The sequence below is a fragment of the Lutzomyia longipalpis genome, chromosome 4 (assembly GCF_024334085.1).
Source record: "Lutzomyia longipalpis isolate SR_M1_2022 chromosome 4, ASM2433408v1".
NCBI lineage: Eukaryota > Metazoa > Arthropoda > Insecta > Diptera > Psychodidae > Lutzomyia > Lutzomyia longipalpis.
Genome location: NC_074710.1, coordinates 18,744,857 through 18,758,257, shown reverse-complemented (window position 1 = coordinate 18,758,257; position 13,401 = coordinate 18,744,857). Strand labels below are relative to the sequence as shown.

General features: G+C 33.1%; 1 protein-coding gene across 2 annotated transcripts in view; it reads right to left on the bottom strand.

Moving 5' to 3' along the window:
• Positions 1 to 13,401, bottom strand: part of LOC129795400 (beta-1-syntrophin) — an 89,580-nt gene that overhangs the window by 39,320 nt on the left and 36,859 nt on the right. For both annotated transcript variants that reach the window (XM_055836639.1, XM_055836640.1), the window contains exon 5: positions 7,920 to 8,129. In XM_055836639.1, coding sequence (XP_055692614.1) covers positions 7,920 to 8,129 — 210 coding nt within the window. The remainder of the gene's footprint in view (positions 1 to 7,919; positions 8,130 to 13,401) is intronic.

The window sequence follows — 13,401 nt, the reverse complement described above, 5'->3', positions numbered from 1 at the left end:
ACTTTGACGTTTTTTTGTCATTGAACGTTTCTTTACAAATATTTAATGTTCGTTTTAACGTCTGATGCTTATTTTCTAACGTTAGACATTTTTTTCACGTTTCTTTATTTAACCATTAATATTCGTGATTCGCTTGACATTCATTAAATTTTGATGTTAATTTTTTTGACATTTCGTTTCAAACTTTGACTTTCGTTTTAACGTTTTTCTCTTCTTTCCTTAAACTTTCAAATCTTTTAATGTTTAAAGTTTCTTTTCTAACGTTTAAAAATCTCCTTTCTATAATTTTTCTTAAATAAATTTTAAACATAAAAATATATTTTTTTAGATGAACAAAATATAATGAAACTTTTTGAATTTTTAAGGGATGTTTAGACACTCAAACATCCGCCCTAGCTACGACCCTATTTTCCTTAATACGACCCCTTTTAAAGGTTATCATGAGAGTATAAAAATGAATAAATTCCTTCGAATATTTTAACCTACTCGCTTTTCTTCTTCTAAAAATATCGGAAAAAATATCATTGAGGACAAGGATGATCAATATTGATAAAAAAAAATTTAATATGTTTGATTCAAAAAATATTTACCTCGTTAATAAAAATTAAAACAATGTATCAAAAATAAGCGATAAAACCTCTCATGATTGTTTATATTTATTTAGGCGGGTTAGACATCGTGTAGACATTTAATATCTGATTGATTTTCAATGGAGTATCGTACCAGCCCCCAATTCCCTCCAAAAAAATTATTACCTTCAGTGTATATCAAAAACATATCAAATCATGAATGTTTATCTTATGTTCTGGCTTGTTTTTTTGCCCGGTGTGTCTGTATCCCTCATATGAAATCCAATATTGGCGCGTAATTGTATACAGAGAGAGAGAGAAGGGTGAAAAATAACTTTGGGGTAGATTGTGATCAACACTTAATTGCTTGGTGTCTCTTCTTGCCATTGGAGAAATGTGTTTGCGCATCTACCTCCCTTTATGCCGAAAATGTATCTTCCATCCATTCAACCCCCGTGGCCATTTTCACGCAGCCACAGATTCACACAAATCCACCCGAAAAACTCACTGAACCAGAAGCCATTGAGGTCTGGAGCAATTTCAACGATAGAACCCATCCATACACACACCACCACCATGTAGGAATAAACTCCGTCGTGGATTTATGGATTACGGGAGAAAATGTAATTTAATGGCTACGCGGCGAGACTAAAGACATTTTTATACTCTAAAACCCTTGTGGCATGGTACACGCTTAAAAGCTAAATCAATGATGAGTAATGAACATTATTGTTTTACGGTGTATAGGTACGCTATTTGTACGAAAATTGTAACAAAGTAATTTAACCCTTTCACGCATAAAGAGTTAAAATGATTATCTTGCCAAGAAAATAAGGAAAATGTCAATATTTTGTAAGATTCTAGCAATTCTAGCAGAAAACATAAAGAATATGAATTCTAGAACATTTTAGAGTCAGAAAAATCAAGAATTTCAGAAAAATTTTAAACTGTTCAGTTGAGGATATTAAAAATTTCAAGTCAAAGCGATTTTCAAGCCCTGTTTTGGCTTTTAACATCCAGAATATTAATTCCAAGATATTCTCTAGGCAGAAAAATAAGGAATTTAAGAACCCTTTAAATTCTAAACCAGAATAAACTTCTTTAAGCTAGACCTCAGTTTTTTTTTCAAACTAGGTTTAAGTTTTTAAAGTCAGGTCTAAGATTTTTAAGCAAGGATTTTGTTATATACTAGACCTAAGTTTTTTTAAGGTCAGGTTTATAAGTTTTCAAGGTTAGATCAGGCTGAACTGAGTCTGAGTGCATCTTAAAAGTCTGACCTAAAGGAACTAAGGTTTAGCTTAAGAAAAATAGGCCTAGCTTAACTTTGTTTATTAAGTCAGGCTTAAGTTTTTAAGTAAAACTTGCCTTTTTTCAGGATTTATACAATTTCCCTTAGAATTGCTTAAGATGATGAAGCTTTTAAGGTTTTAATATTTAAAACTGATTAGATCTAGAGTGAACTTAACCCTACCTCAGCACGACTAAGGAAACTTAAGCTCAGTTTAAAAAAAATTAGGTTTAGTCGGTGTAGTTTAAAAGAACTTACTATATAACTTAAGCTAAATCTCAGTTTTTAGCTGTGATTTTTTAATAGAAAGACCTCGATTAAAAAACTCTAGCTCAGCATTTACAACTGAAGCCTGGTTTACGTAAATAAAGCCTGGCTTAAAAAAAACTCAAGCCGATCCCTAAGATTAAAAAAGTTCGCTAACAGAGAGACCTATTTTTTAATTAAAAAAAAAATGAAAATAAAAATTTTTCAAATTAAAAAAAAATCATTGCCTATAGAGAGATCGACGTAATTATGAATATTAAACACATTAAAAAAAAGGTAAAGATAAAATCTCCGGGTTAGAATGTAAAGTGAGGTGGTAACCCTAAAACTAATCCCAATGTATTAAATGGGAATTTTCTTTATTGAATTCTTTTTTTTCTTATCCTCTCTATACCAGTGTCTCGTTTATTTCCATGAATGAAGAATTCATGGAAATAAACATTTATTTTATTCTTTTATGACCTTTCTCAAAGCTTTTTCTATCATTTATCTTATTTAATTAATATCGTCAAACGACAAACAAAGGAGAATAGATTCCCTTATTGACTAAAAAGAATTCTTTTCTGTTTTGAAAGTAAGAAAAATGTGAAACTACTTAATTAAAATTTAATTTCTACATTCAATTCCTTTTTTGGATTTTCCAACATTTTTCCACCCACAAATGCGGTAAGAACTTTTTCAACTAAACCATTTTATCTGTGCAAAGTGGTACGAGATATGTTGGAATCTTTTTTTTAGTTGTATTTTGGTACGACATTTGCAGAATCCCCACGCAAACGATATGCCAAAAAGAAGGACATACAAAGGGGTATTACGGTATAGTGGGTATTTTATAAGCAATTTTATGGTTAAAACTTATCCTAATGGTCCTAATGCCTCAAAAGAGTGGGTGCAATACATACATACATAAAAGCGCATTTTGTGGATTGAGTTTTCCACTTTTCCGTTAAAATTACATACATAGGTATATAGGTACATAGTTAAATGGGATTGTACCAGAAGCTTTTAAATACCCAAAGAGTGAGAGATAGAGGGAACAATTATATGAGAATTGTGGGAAAAGGATGGAGGATAAATGTCGAGGATATACCGCATGTTATGTATATTGAAAGAAAAGTCCTCCAAGTCCATTTTGTTTGAAGAGCCCCCCAAAGAAGAGAAGAGCTCAACAATTGAAGATTGTTCCATTATGATAGAAAATCAGCGCGTTCTTTTTCATCCGAATCATCCGTATGACTTATTCGTGATTAAGACGATGTCCATCGAGATGATGATGGCGATTAAGACTAACTTTTGTCTGTCTGACTCCCCACATCCCTCGCCACCCGTTTGGATTCCTCTCTGTGGGACTATATAGCGCAACTTAAGGAGAGGAAGAATCGAGATATTAAATTTTCCTAATGGCTTTTCTCCTCGATCCTTGGGGGAATTTTCAAGCTCAACCTGCTCTCCACTCTACCTTTATATTTTCAAATTACTTTCACGTACTTCCCCTTCCACACACTACCGTATTATCACGTACGAATTTTCAGTGAATATTTCCCACATTGCTCCTCTATTGGCAATTATTCAGCAATGTGTTTTGTACGTAGTTGAAATTCACGCAAAACTATCAATTTGGCGTTATGAATGATTTTTTTTTATTCAAAGAGCCAAATTGCAATTTTAGAGTTCCAGAGAAAAAAATTCTGTTTGAAACTTTTAACCCTTTGACGACTATTTTAATGTTTTTTTTTGTATTAATTTTCTTGCTCTTAATGATTTCCTTCAAAAGAGTTATTGTTTTTTTAACCCATAAGAAACCAGGAGGGGGTCATTGGATGACCACAGAACAATTCCAATCAAATGAAGAAATTTATATTAATAAGTGTTTTTGTAGGAGTATTTTTCTCCATCCAAAGGCGTCAATAAAGTGGTTGCGGGTTTAAACGAAACTAAATCTTTTCCTAAGGCTTTCGGCGTAAACCACGCCTTCCTCAGTGGTAAGTTTGTCACTAATTTGAACCCTTGTCAACAATTTCCTTTTGCTTCTCTGGCATTTTATATCGGCAGGGAAAGTCTTTACAAGATTTTTCTCAATTTTTCCATTTTTTCCTTCTGTGAGAAGGCGTGGTTAACGCCGAAAGCTTTGGGAAAAGATTTAGTTTCTTTTAAACCCGCATCCACTTTATTGACGCCCCTGGAAGGAGAAAAATACTCATACAAAAACACTTGCGAAGCTCCGTCAAGAATTCAAAAATTAAATTTATATTGACAGTAACTGAATATTTTCCAATAAAAGGTGACGTCATTGTTCGCTTTTTTGGACAAATCTGTGTGGGTTTTTTTCCAGCAGATTCCAGGGAAAAATGGAAAGCCTTTTGAAGATTTCTTATGCTTTTCTTTAAATGATTTTATGGCTAAATTCTAGATTGAATAAACATCTTTCGACCTCTTTGGCACACTGAATAATTATGCCCTTACATAACACAGCCTTCACAGCCCCCAAAGGGTTAAAAGTTCTTGTAAAAAATTCTCTTTCCAACATCTAAAATGCCTCTAAATCTGTTTCATTTCATTTCGAACCATCAATCTTATAATTTTCCACATAAAAACTTCATTGTAGAATCCTCAACATTTACTTGAATGTCCCTCATTGTGTTTTAGACAAACTTTCCTCCATTGAATTATCATTAATTTCCTCGATGTTTTAATTGGACTTTGTGAAATTGGGAAGGAAAAAATTGTCCATGAACTGCCCCCAAGGGAGAGGCGGGTTTCCCCATTAAACGACCGTGATTATCGAAGCAATAATAAAATTACAATTAAGATGGGACCGCGTCGTAAAAAAAAGTACGGCGTCTCGAAAGAGGAAAAAAAGGGATATTAAATTCGCTAAATCTTCAAGGGTTTTTCCCTTTTTTCACCCACCCACCAACCTCACCCATCACGTGATGGCGCTTCTACACGGAAGACGTTGAAAATTGTGGGTGGAAAAGCTTTTCTTGCGCGTTGGGTGAATGTGCATTAATAAAAGAGAGGAGAATGAAAGGAGCTTTCTCACCCCCCGCAAAGCTTTTCCGCGCGTATCTTTGCGTCTCTTTGCCTTTCAAATTGAGGTCATTTGAATATTTTATTAATTTTTCAGCTGGACTTAACTTTGTGAAAGCATAAAAGAGATGGAGGTAAACAAAATGTAGACATTTATTATTACAATGTGCGTTAAAGACTAAATTGTTGTATGAGCAATTAATACCTTTTAACCATAGTTTCTCCTCACAGGGGAAATGTGAGAACTATTGCTGTAGAACATTCAACATTGATGAGTGGGATACTCTTTGAACACCCACACCTCTCAAAGAAAGGATCAAAACACAAAGAAACTTCTCAAACCTACAAATTTGAATGTCTTTAACAAACATTCATCATTTACTTGAGTTTTTCATCAAAAGAAAATGTTTTTCACGACTCTTTTTACATTGTGAAAATTCAGGAAAATTTTTACAAAAAAATCCCCGCGATAGATAAAATTTTGCGGAAAATATTCCACTTTAAAAGTTAATGCGGAAAAATATGTTCCGCTATGGGGTTGAAAGATTTTTCATCTATGTATATATGTACATAAGAGGCGTACGTTCCAAATGACTGATAAGCTTCTTTTCTTTTCTTTTGACAAATTTATTTTATTCTAATTCCCAGATCCGGATTATCTTTTTGTTCTTTTCACGGGATTTACTTCTATTCATTTGACTGTCATTTTCTTCTGATATTTTTACTGATTAACTTTTGTTCTTTTAACTGAATGATTTATATTATTTTAAACAGTTTTTACGTAGTCAGAAAATTAATCAATTTTCAAGTTTTTAATGTTCTTACTCAGAGGTTTACGAATTCTTCAGGAAATTCCCAATTGTTCTAGCCAGAAGTTATTTCTAACCTCAAAATTTTGATGTTCCTAAATAGAAATATTTTTTTTATCTAATATATAATTTTATGCAAAACCATTCGTATAAAAATGTAAAGAATCTGAAGCTACAAAGTATGTAAAAGAACCAAAGTATGTGCAAAAAATAAAATCGAATTTATGTAAAACGTAAAAGAATTCTAAGCATAGGGCTTGAAACTATCAAAAAATCTTTTTACTCATTTTCTTACAACTTTTCTTCTTTTAAGTCGTTTTGTCGTTCCATACCAGAAGAGAAAGATTAGAAAATAATTAAGAAAATCTTTAAAGAGTTCTGGAAAGGCAATTTTGTTTACAAAATGATGAATTATAAGCAAAGAAAAGAATTGGTTTTTTTATCAGAATCGACCCCAAGATTATTATTGGATTAAAATGAAATTTCAATCAAAAATGGTTAGAAAAATTCTCTGCTTTAAGCTTGGCTATCTTACACTTCACTGTCTTCCTTTTACGCTTTCTGCGTGAGGGTCCCCTATTTATTTTATTCAATATTGCATTTCTAATGCAGAAAAGCTTGCTTACAGAATTCTTAACCTATTTCCACCCCCCTAAGCTTTCTCATTGACATTAAGAAACATAAAAAAAGAGCATTTAAGTATATTTTTTGTGCTCATCTTTTGATTCTTCAAATTGAACATTCTTTTTCCAGATTTTTTCTTCTTCTTAAATTGTTTTAATTTGCATTGAATATCACCGGAACTTAATACCTATACAACATACCTATTTGAATAAATGACAAGGAGGGTGCATGGCGGTGAAAAAAAATTAAAATTAGAACTGAGAGATTCATTATTATGCATGAAAAACACGAAAATCGCCTCAAATGTGCGAGCTAGGCAGGGGAAGCGGAAAAATAAACAGGAGAAACGGCGATAGGAAAGTTTAAAGCGGGAAAAATTCGAATTTTCTCATAAATAGTGAAAGCACAACCACCACAGTAAATGGACAGCATACCCGGAAGTTCTGTCGGCGAATTGTACATACATACATGCGCTGCGGTGGAATGGCTACGAGGTGTGTATCAGTATGGGGTGAAGGAGAAAAAAAAGCGTCTAGTTAAATTGGGTACTACCCCCAAAATAAAAAAAAGCTCCACCACCATTCAGCAAGTGGGGATAACTTGGCGATACGAGGCGCAGGAAATTTGTGCCATAAAAGCACACAACACACACACAAAAGTATTTAGAATAACCCAAAACATAAAATTTCTGCTTTTTTTACGATCAAACCATTCATGGTGCAGTGAGTTAGTTAATCAGCAAATTTTATTTATCCCCCCGCCCATCGTGGAGCTCATTTCGCGACACCCCATTCAAGCGTTTTGCGTCCCATTTGTGTGGTGGAGTCGTAAAAAAAAGTTTTCGCATAGTAAATATTTAATTAAGCGCGCTCCCCTATCTGTTGATACTTTCCAAAGAGTCCCAAAGAATGTTCTTCTAGTGTTTTTTTAGTAAATCTTGTTTGTTTTTTTTTTTGCTAAATTTATGAATCTGAGATTTTTTTCCCTTTGAATTAATAATTAATGTTGTTTTTTTTTCGGTACATAGCATGGAATTTAACACGTTTAAATCTAATAAAATACTTGGATATTTTTTTACGCGACGTGTAATAAATATTTTATTACTCTCAAAGTTTTTACCCAGCTGGTCTACATACTCCGTGATTTTTAATTTATAAGACTTTTAATGTCATTTTTGCCGCCAAATCATTAATTTTTCCCCACATTATCTATTTTCACCACTCGAATTCACCACTTCGAGTGTGCGCCAAATTCAAAATTTTATTTTATTTCATAAATTTTCCGAACAAAAGGGTTAAATCAATCAAATTTAGAAGCTTCAAATGAACTAACCTGGATCTGGATGTTTGAGATTCCTCGCCAGATGTGTTAGTTGAAGAGGAATGTAGCGCGTATCGGCACGTGGTGGACTCCTTGGAGCTGGTGGTGAAGAAATAGCACCCGGACCGAGTGGACAAAGGAAAGCCCTTTGAAGTTCCCAACCAACTTCGGAAATAATACTCGCTTTCCGGAAGTATGGCGTAACTTCCCGAAGGAATTTTACTAAAAGAAAAAAAAAAAGAAAATCTATTCTATTAAATGGAACGACAAATGGTGATAAATTTCCAATACAATTTATATTAATGAGTTGGAAGTTGTGATAATCACAAAAGGGAAATCAAGAGGGAAAAGCACTCAATAGGTGACGACGATTGAATCAATTCGCAATTATATACTGTGTAGACTATTATATATAGATATTATGTACAAAGACTTTATTCATTCAAAAGAGAAATGTGTGTGTGAAAGGCAACGAAATCCTTGGGATATTAATCATAATAGTTAGCTTCCCCTTTTCCCATAGAAAAGCGGCTTATTTTCCCACATATATAGCTTCTCTATTATATTGACGCCCTCGTACCTACATATGTATATAGTATAGTCGTGACCCATCCGTTTAGATGGAAAATAAACTATTATAGGTATGGGTTTGTGCGCATTTAATTGAGAGAATCCGGATGATTGCATTTTATCCTCGCGCGTTGAAATGGAAAACTAATTATCGCCTTCAATAAATTCCACTCTGGCACTGTGAATTTGCCGTGCTGTAGGAGACTTGAGAAAGTTCTTTTACCACGCCCACACTATATAATACTGATCCTATAAGACTACATTTTGAGCACAAAATATTCTTTCAGGGTTAAGCTTTTTTGGCTTCAGCTTTGGGCCAATTGAATATCATTTACAACCTTAAATTTATCATTTTAATTTGATTTCAATGTATTCTTAGAAAAAAATATAATTGAGAGAGATTTAATCGATCAGTTTACGCAATAATAAGTCAAACTAATTGTCTCAAAATGGTGCAATCTAGGGTCAATCTAGTCAGTTTGATATACTATTCACTCAAACTTAAGACATAACAACCCAGTAAACAAATTTTGCTAACCATTGAATGAACTCAATATACAGTCAATATAAGTCCGCATAGATGATCAATAATTGAGCAATCAAAATTGACCTGGGATTGACCAATAATTGGCCAATGATTGATCAATCGATTGAAAGGTTCAATTTTTTATCAATTAATGATCATTGATCAATCTTAATTGAACTTTTATTGGCTCAATCATTTGTTTTTGGGATATGAACAAGATGAAGTGAGACAAAGTCTTTTCAGCTTGCTTTTCAGTCAAACTTCAAGCTTTTAATTAGCTACATTGCGTCAATTATGATTGAGCGATATTTGACTCAATCAATTGTTAAAAAAAACGTTTTTTTTTCCAAATGATTTCCTACATAACACAAAGTTAAACCATTAAAAAAATCATTCCAAACAATAAAACGTAGAATCCTTAATTTAAAATTTAAGAATATAATCTTTGATACTTCAATACAATTTTCCTTTTCGTGAAAAATCGAATTTACTACCCAGGTAGATTTCCCATGAAACTCTCCACACATAAAATAAATTGAAATAAAAAGAAATAACAGCGGGGTAAAAGTTTAAAATGAACGAGTTGGATAATTCCCAGGAAAGTACATAAATTCCACTTAAACTTTGTCAATAATTCGCGGGTTCTTGTGCAGTTTGAAAAATTCCTTCGATGCAATGCCGGTGGTAAGAGCGGGTAATTTTCTCATGGGACTTATTGCAAAAGTTAGAGATGTTGTCCGATGGAAAAGGTGTTGGCATAGAGAAGCAAAAAAAGAACCCCGAAGAGGAAAAGTTTTATCTCGCCAGTTGCTCCGGGCAGCTAACAATAAATCAATCTTCTTCACGATTAATCACTCTGTATTGTACCATATCCTGGTTCATCCCTTTTTTCATCTATTCTTCGTCTTTTGTCCTTTTCCTTAACACAACCAACACAACGTCACATCTATCGTGTATCTGACTATGTCAAGAAACTTATAAACTTAATGACATCGCGCGCATACAGCTAAAAGGAAGGAAACTATATAATAGTGAGCTTTCAAAGAATCACCGTACAAAGAAATGTGTGAAAAAGGCTTCATTTCTTCGTTGAAAAATACTGAAGATTCCTTGAGTAATTAATCAACTTGTAAGATACATTTTAGTCCTCTATATAGCTCCTAATCGGTGAGCTTTCGCCAAACAACCAAACGCAGATTCCAAAAGCTCTCTCACACCCCCTCATTTTGGCACAAATGTTATGTCTATTTGAGAAATATATACATACATACATATATTTGCTAAATACCCCAAAAACGGAAAGTCCTGAAGGGTTCCGAATGAAGAGGGAGGTGGAAGAGGGGATCAAGCAGGGGATGGGGGATGGAAATCCATTAATTATAAAATATTCCCCAAAGCTGACGGTGAGGAAGATTACAAGATAGCTAACACAGGGAAAGCAGATGAGTAGTTGTTTCTGGGTTCTTTTTATAACCATGATTTTCCGCAATACAAATCCAAACAGACACAATAATTAATCGGTTATTAAATATTTTATCATTTTGATTTACAACCCAAATTCAACATGCGGGCATTCTCCCGTTCCTCCTTCCACACCCCAGAAAAGGTATTTAATCATCCGAAAGAAGAATATTCTTTGCGACAGAATTGTTTCATAAGAACGGATGGCATGATGAGATGGAGCATGATATCTTTTAATTTTAAATATTAACGTATTTGTGATGAAAGAGGATATTGGGAGGACTCTCGTAGACAATTGAATGTAACATAATGCGTAAAAACAGAGAAAACGACGTAAGAGTAATTTCGAGAAATTTCTATTTGGTTATTTTCTTGATAATTTTATTACAAGAAATAAGAAATGAAAACTTGGCTTCAAAGGATGTTACGCATAATTTACTAAACAAGTGTAAAAAAAATTAACACTTGAGGACAAAACAGGCACTCGCTGCCAATTTGATTTTTTTAAATCGTCACAGAATAAAATGTATCTAACTTATCATTAATTTATGCATAGAAGTTCTATTTCTTCAAGTTCGCCAAAAGAAAATTTAGAAAAACGTTTTCTTTTTGAAAGAAAATGATTGTGAAAGTTTGAGGTTAGAATTATTGGAGGAAAATTGTTCGGAATTCGGTCAGCGGGGGATGATTAAAAATGCAATTGTTTGCATTCAGCGACGTTTCGGAAATGTTTATTTCCTTCTTCAGGCTTCTGCAGTTATCACAACAATTCCGAACAATTTTCCTACAATTTGCACGGTCGTAAATCTTGTTTAGAATTATTGGTTCACCAAGTGTTAAAGAAGTTTTATATTCAGTACATTTTTACGACGTTTCAATATAATTTAAATAAAAATTTAAACCTTGAAATTCAATCATTTTACGCTGGTAAAAATTCTCTTCTGAAATATTAAGTTCTTACTCTTACACTTTACGTTTACTCTGCAAAAAGATTTCAAACCGTGTAATCTTTCTCTTTACATCATTTATATTTCTACAATTTTCACTGCCATTACGCTTAATTCTTACTGAAATTTGTATTTTACGCGCTTTACGCTGGCTACTACATCATTACGCTATTTGTGATAATTCCATCATAATAAAAATTGCTCTTTTCCCGCAACTTTGCTGATTTATTTTTCTAGTAAAATATCTCTATTTACTTTGCATACCCTATTTCAATAAATATTATTTTACGCTGCTAATTTTCTTTACGCCGCTTACGCTGACTCCGTTTTATTAATATTTTAGCACATATTCCGTTTTCGCCTATGCTGTATGTTTTGTATAAATGTTTCTCTACTTACATCAATAACTCAATTCCTACATTATTTTTGTTATTACAAAGTTTACGCTTACTCCTTCTCGCTAATATTTATATACTTTACGCTATTTACTTAAAATTTGATTTCCCTTGACACCAGTTGCGCAACTTATTACACTTTTTGTTTATAGTCATACAATAATTTATTCTACTTTACACAGTTTACATTTATTTCATCCCAATACCTCTTAGCTTAACTCTTACATTTTATGTGAAGGTCCCTATTTATTCCAAGAAGAACTCCCTTTCCTTAAAATAAAACTTAAGCTTTAAAGCTTTTTAAAAATGTAGAAAAAAATGTATTGTTCGTAGATTGTTTTGTTGAGTGGAATAAAGAGTTAGAGAGCATAGAAAATACATGCTGGACGATGAAAGGTGAAATTCTTAAGAATTCTCATGGCAAAAAATGGCATTGTTTCATCAAGAGGAATTCGCATATTGTTCTCCCAGAAGGGGCGCGCGTATGCAAAAAATATGCACAGAATGCTTCTTTTTCTTTTTTTACTTCAACTCTATGAATCCAATGAAAATGATCTCTTTTCACTGCAATGCAGAATTGAAGATTTTCTCCTTGAATTGTTTTGTATATGCTAAGGACTTTTTGAATTCTATTCTTTTACACGACGCGTCCAAAAGGATAATAGAACATTTTTTTCTGTTCTTCTTGCATCTCTCACCATCATGAATAACTTCAATGAAAAGAATACCTACTTCACACGGAAGCTTCATTTTGTGTATGTGTGTGTGTCTGTCGATGGGGGAAAAAGAAGAATTGCACGCGGAAAAGCCGAGGAGGAGTGTTAATTTCCATTTTCCTGGGTGATATATACTACACACCAACCCCTCAAGCCTCCCCCGTTTTTTTTTCTTTGCATTTTAAACGTGGCAAATCCAGTGTAGTGGAAATATGAAGAATGGGCAAAAATTTCTCTTCTTGAGGATACAGAGAGAAGCATGAAAATTGCTATGTATGTACATATATTAAAGGCAATCTTCATTTATTTAATAGGAGAGAAATTCGAGTAAATTGTTTATGAATCATTTCATTACACTTTACATTTGAAGAGATATCTCTGCCGTCGTTATCATCCCCACCGTATACGTCATTAAATTACAGATGAAATGGAAAGCATTATGGGGGGGGGTGTAGGTAGTAAATCAAAATTCGCCTAGATATTTATGTAATACGGATATCAATATATCGTCTTTGCTAAATTTCTTGGAATAATGCCAAACATTCATCTTCCCGCCTTTCTAACATAGCGCATCCATTCCTTTTGTGAATTTTGGAGCTTTTCTTGGAGCTTTGAAAGCTTTACTGGGAATCTTAAGAATTAAAAATATATATTTTAAAAATTCTATGATATAATTAAAGGATAAAACTGTGCGAGATTTAAGACAAGACCTTACTAAAATTCTCCTTGGAACATTACACATCAAGGGCGTAGCCAAAAATCTATTTTAGGGGTTGTTTCAGAACGCAAAAAAATTAACAAGACTTATTTAGATGACTTAAAAACAAGGGAGATTTATCTGTACGAAATTATTCGGATCTTCGGAAATATTCGGATTAT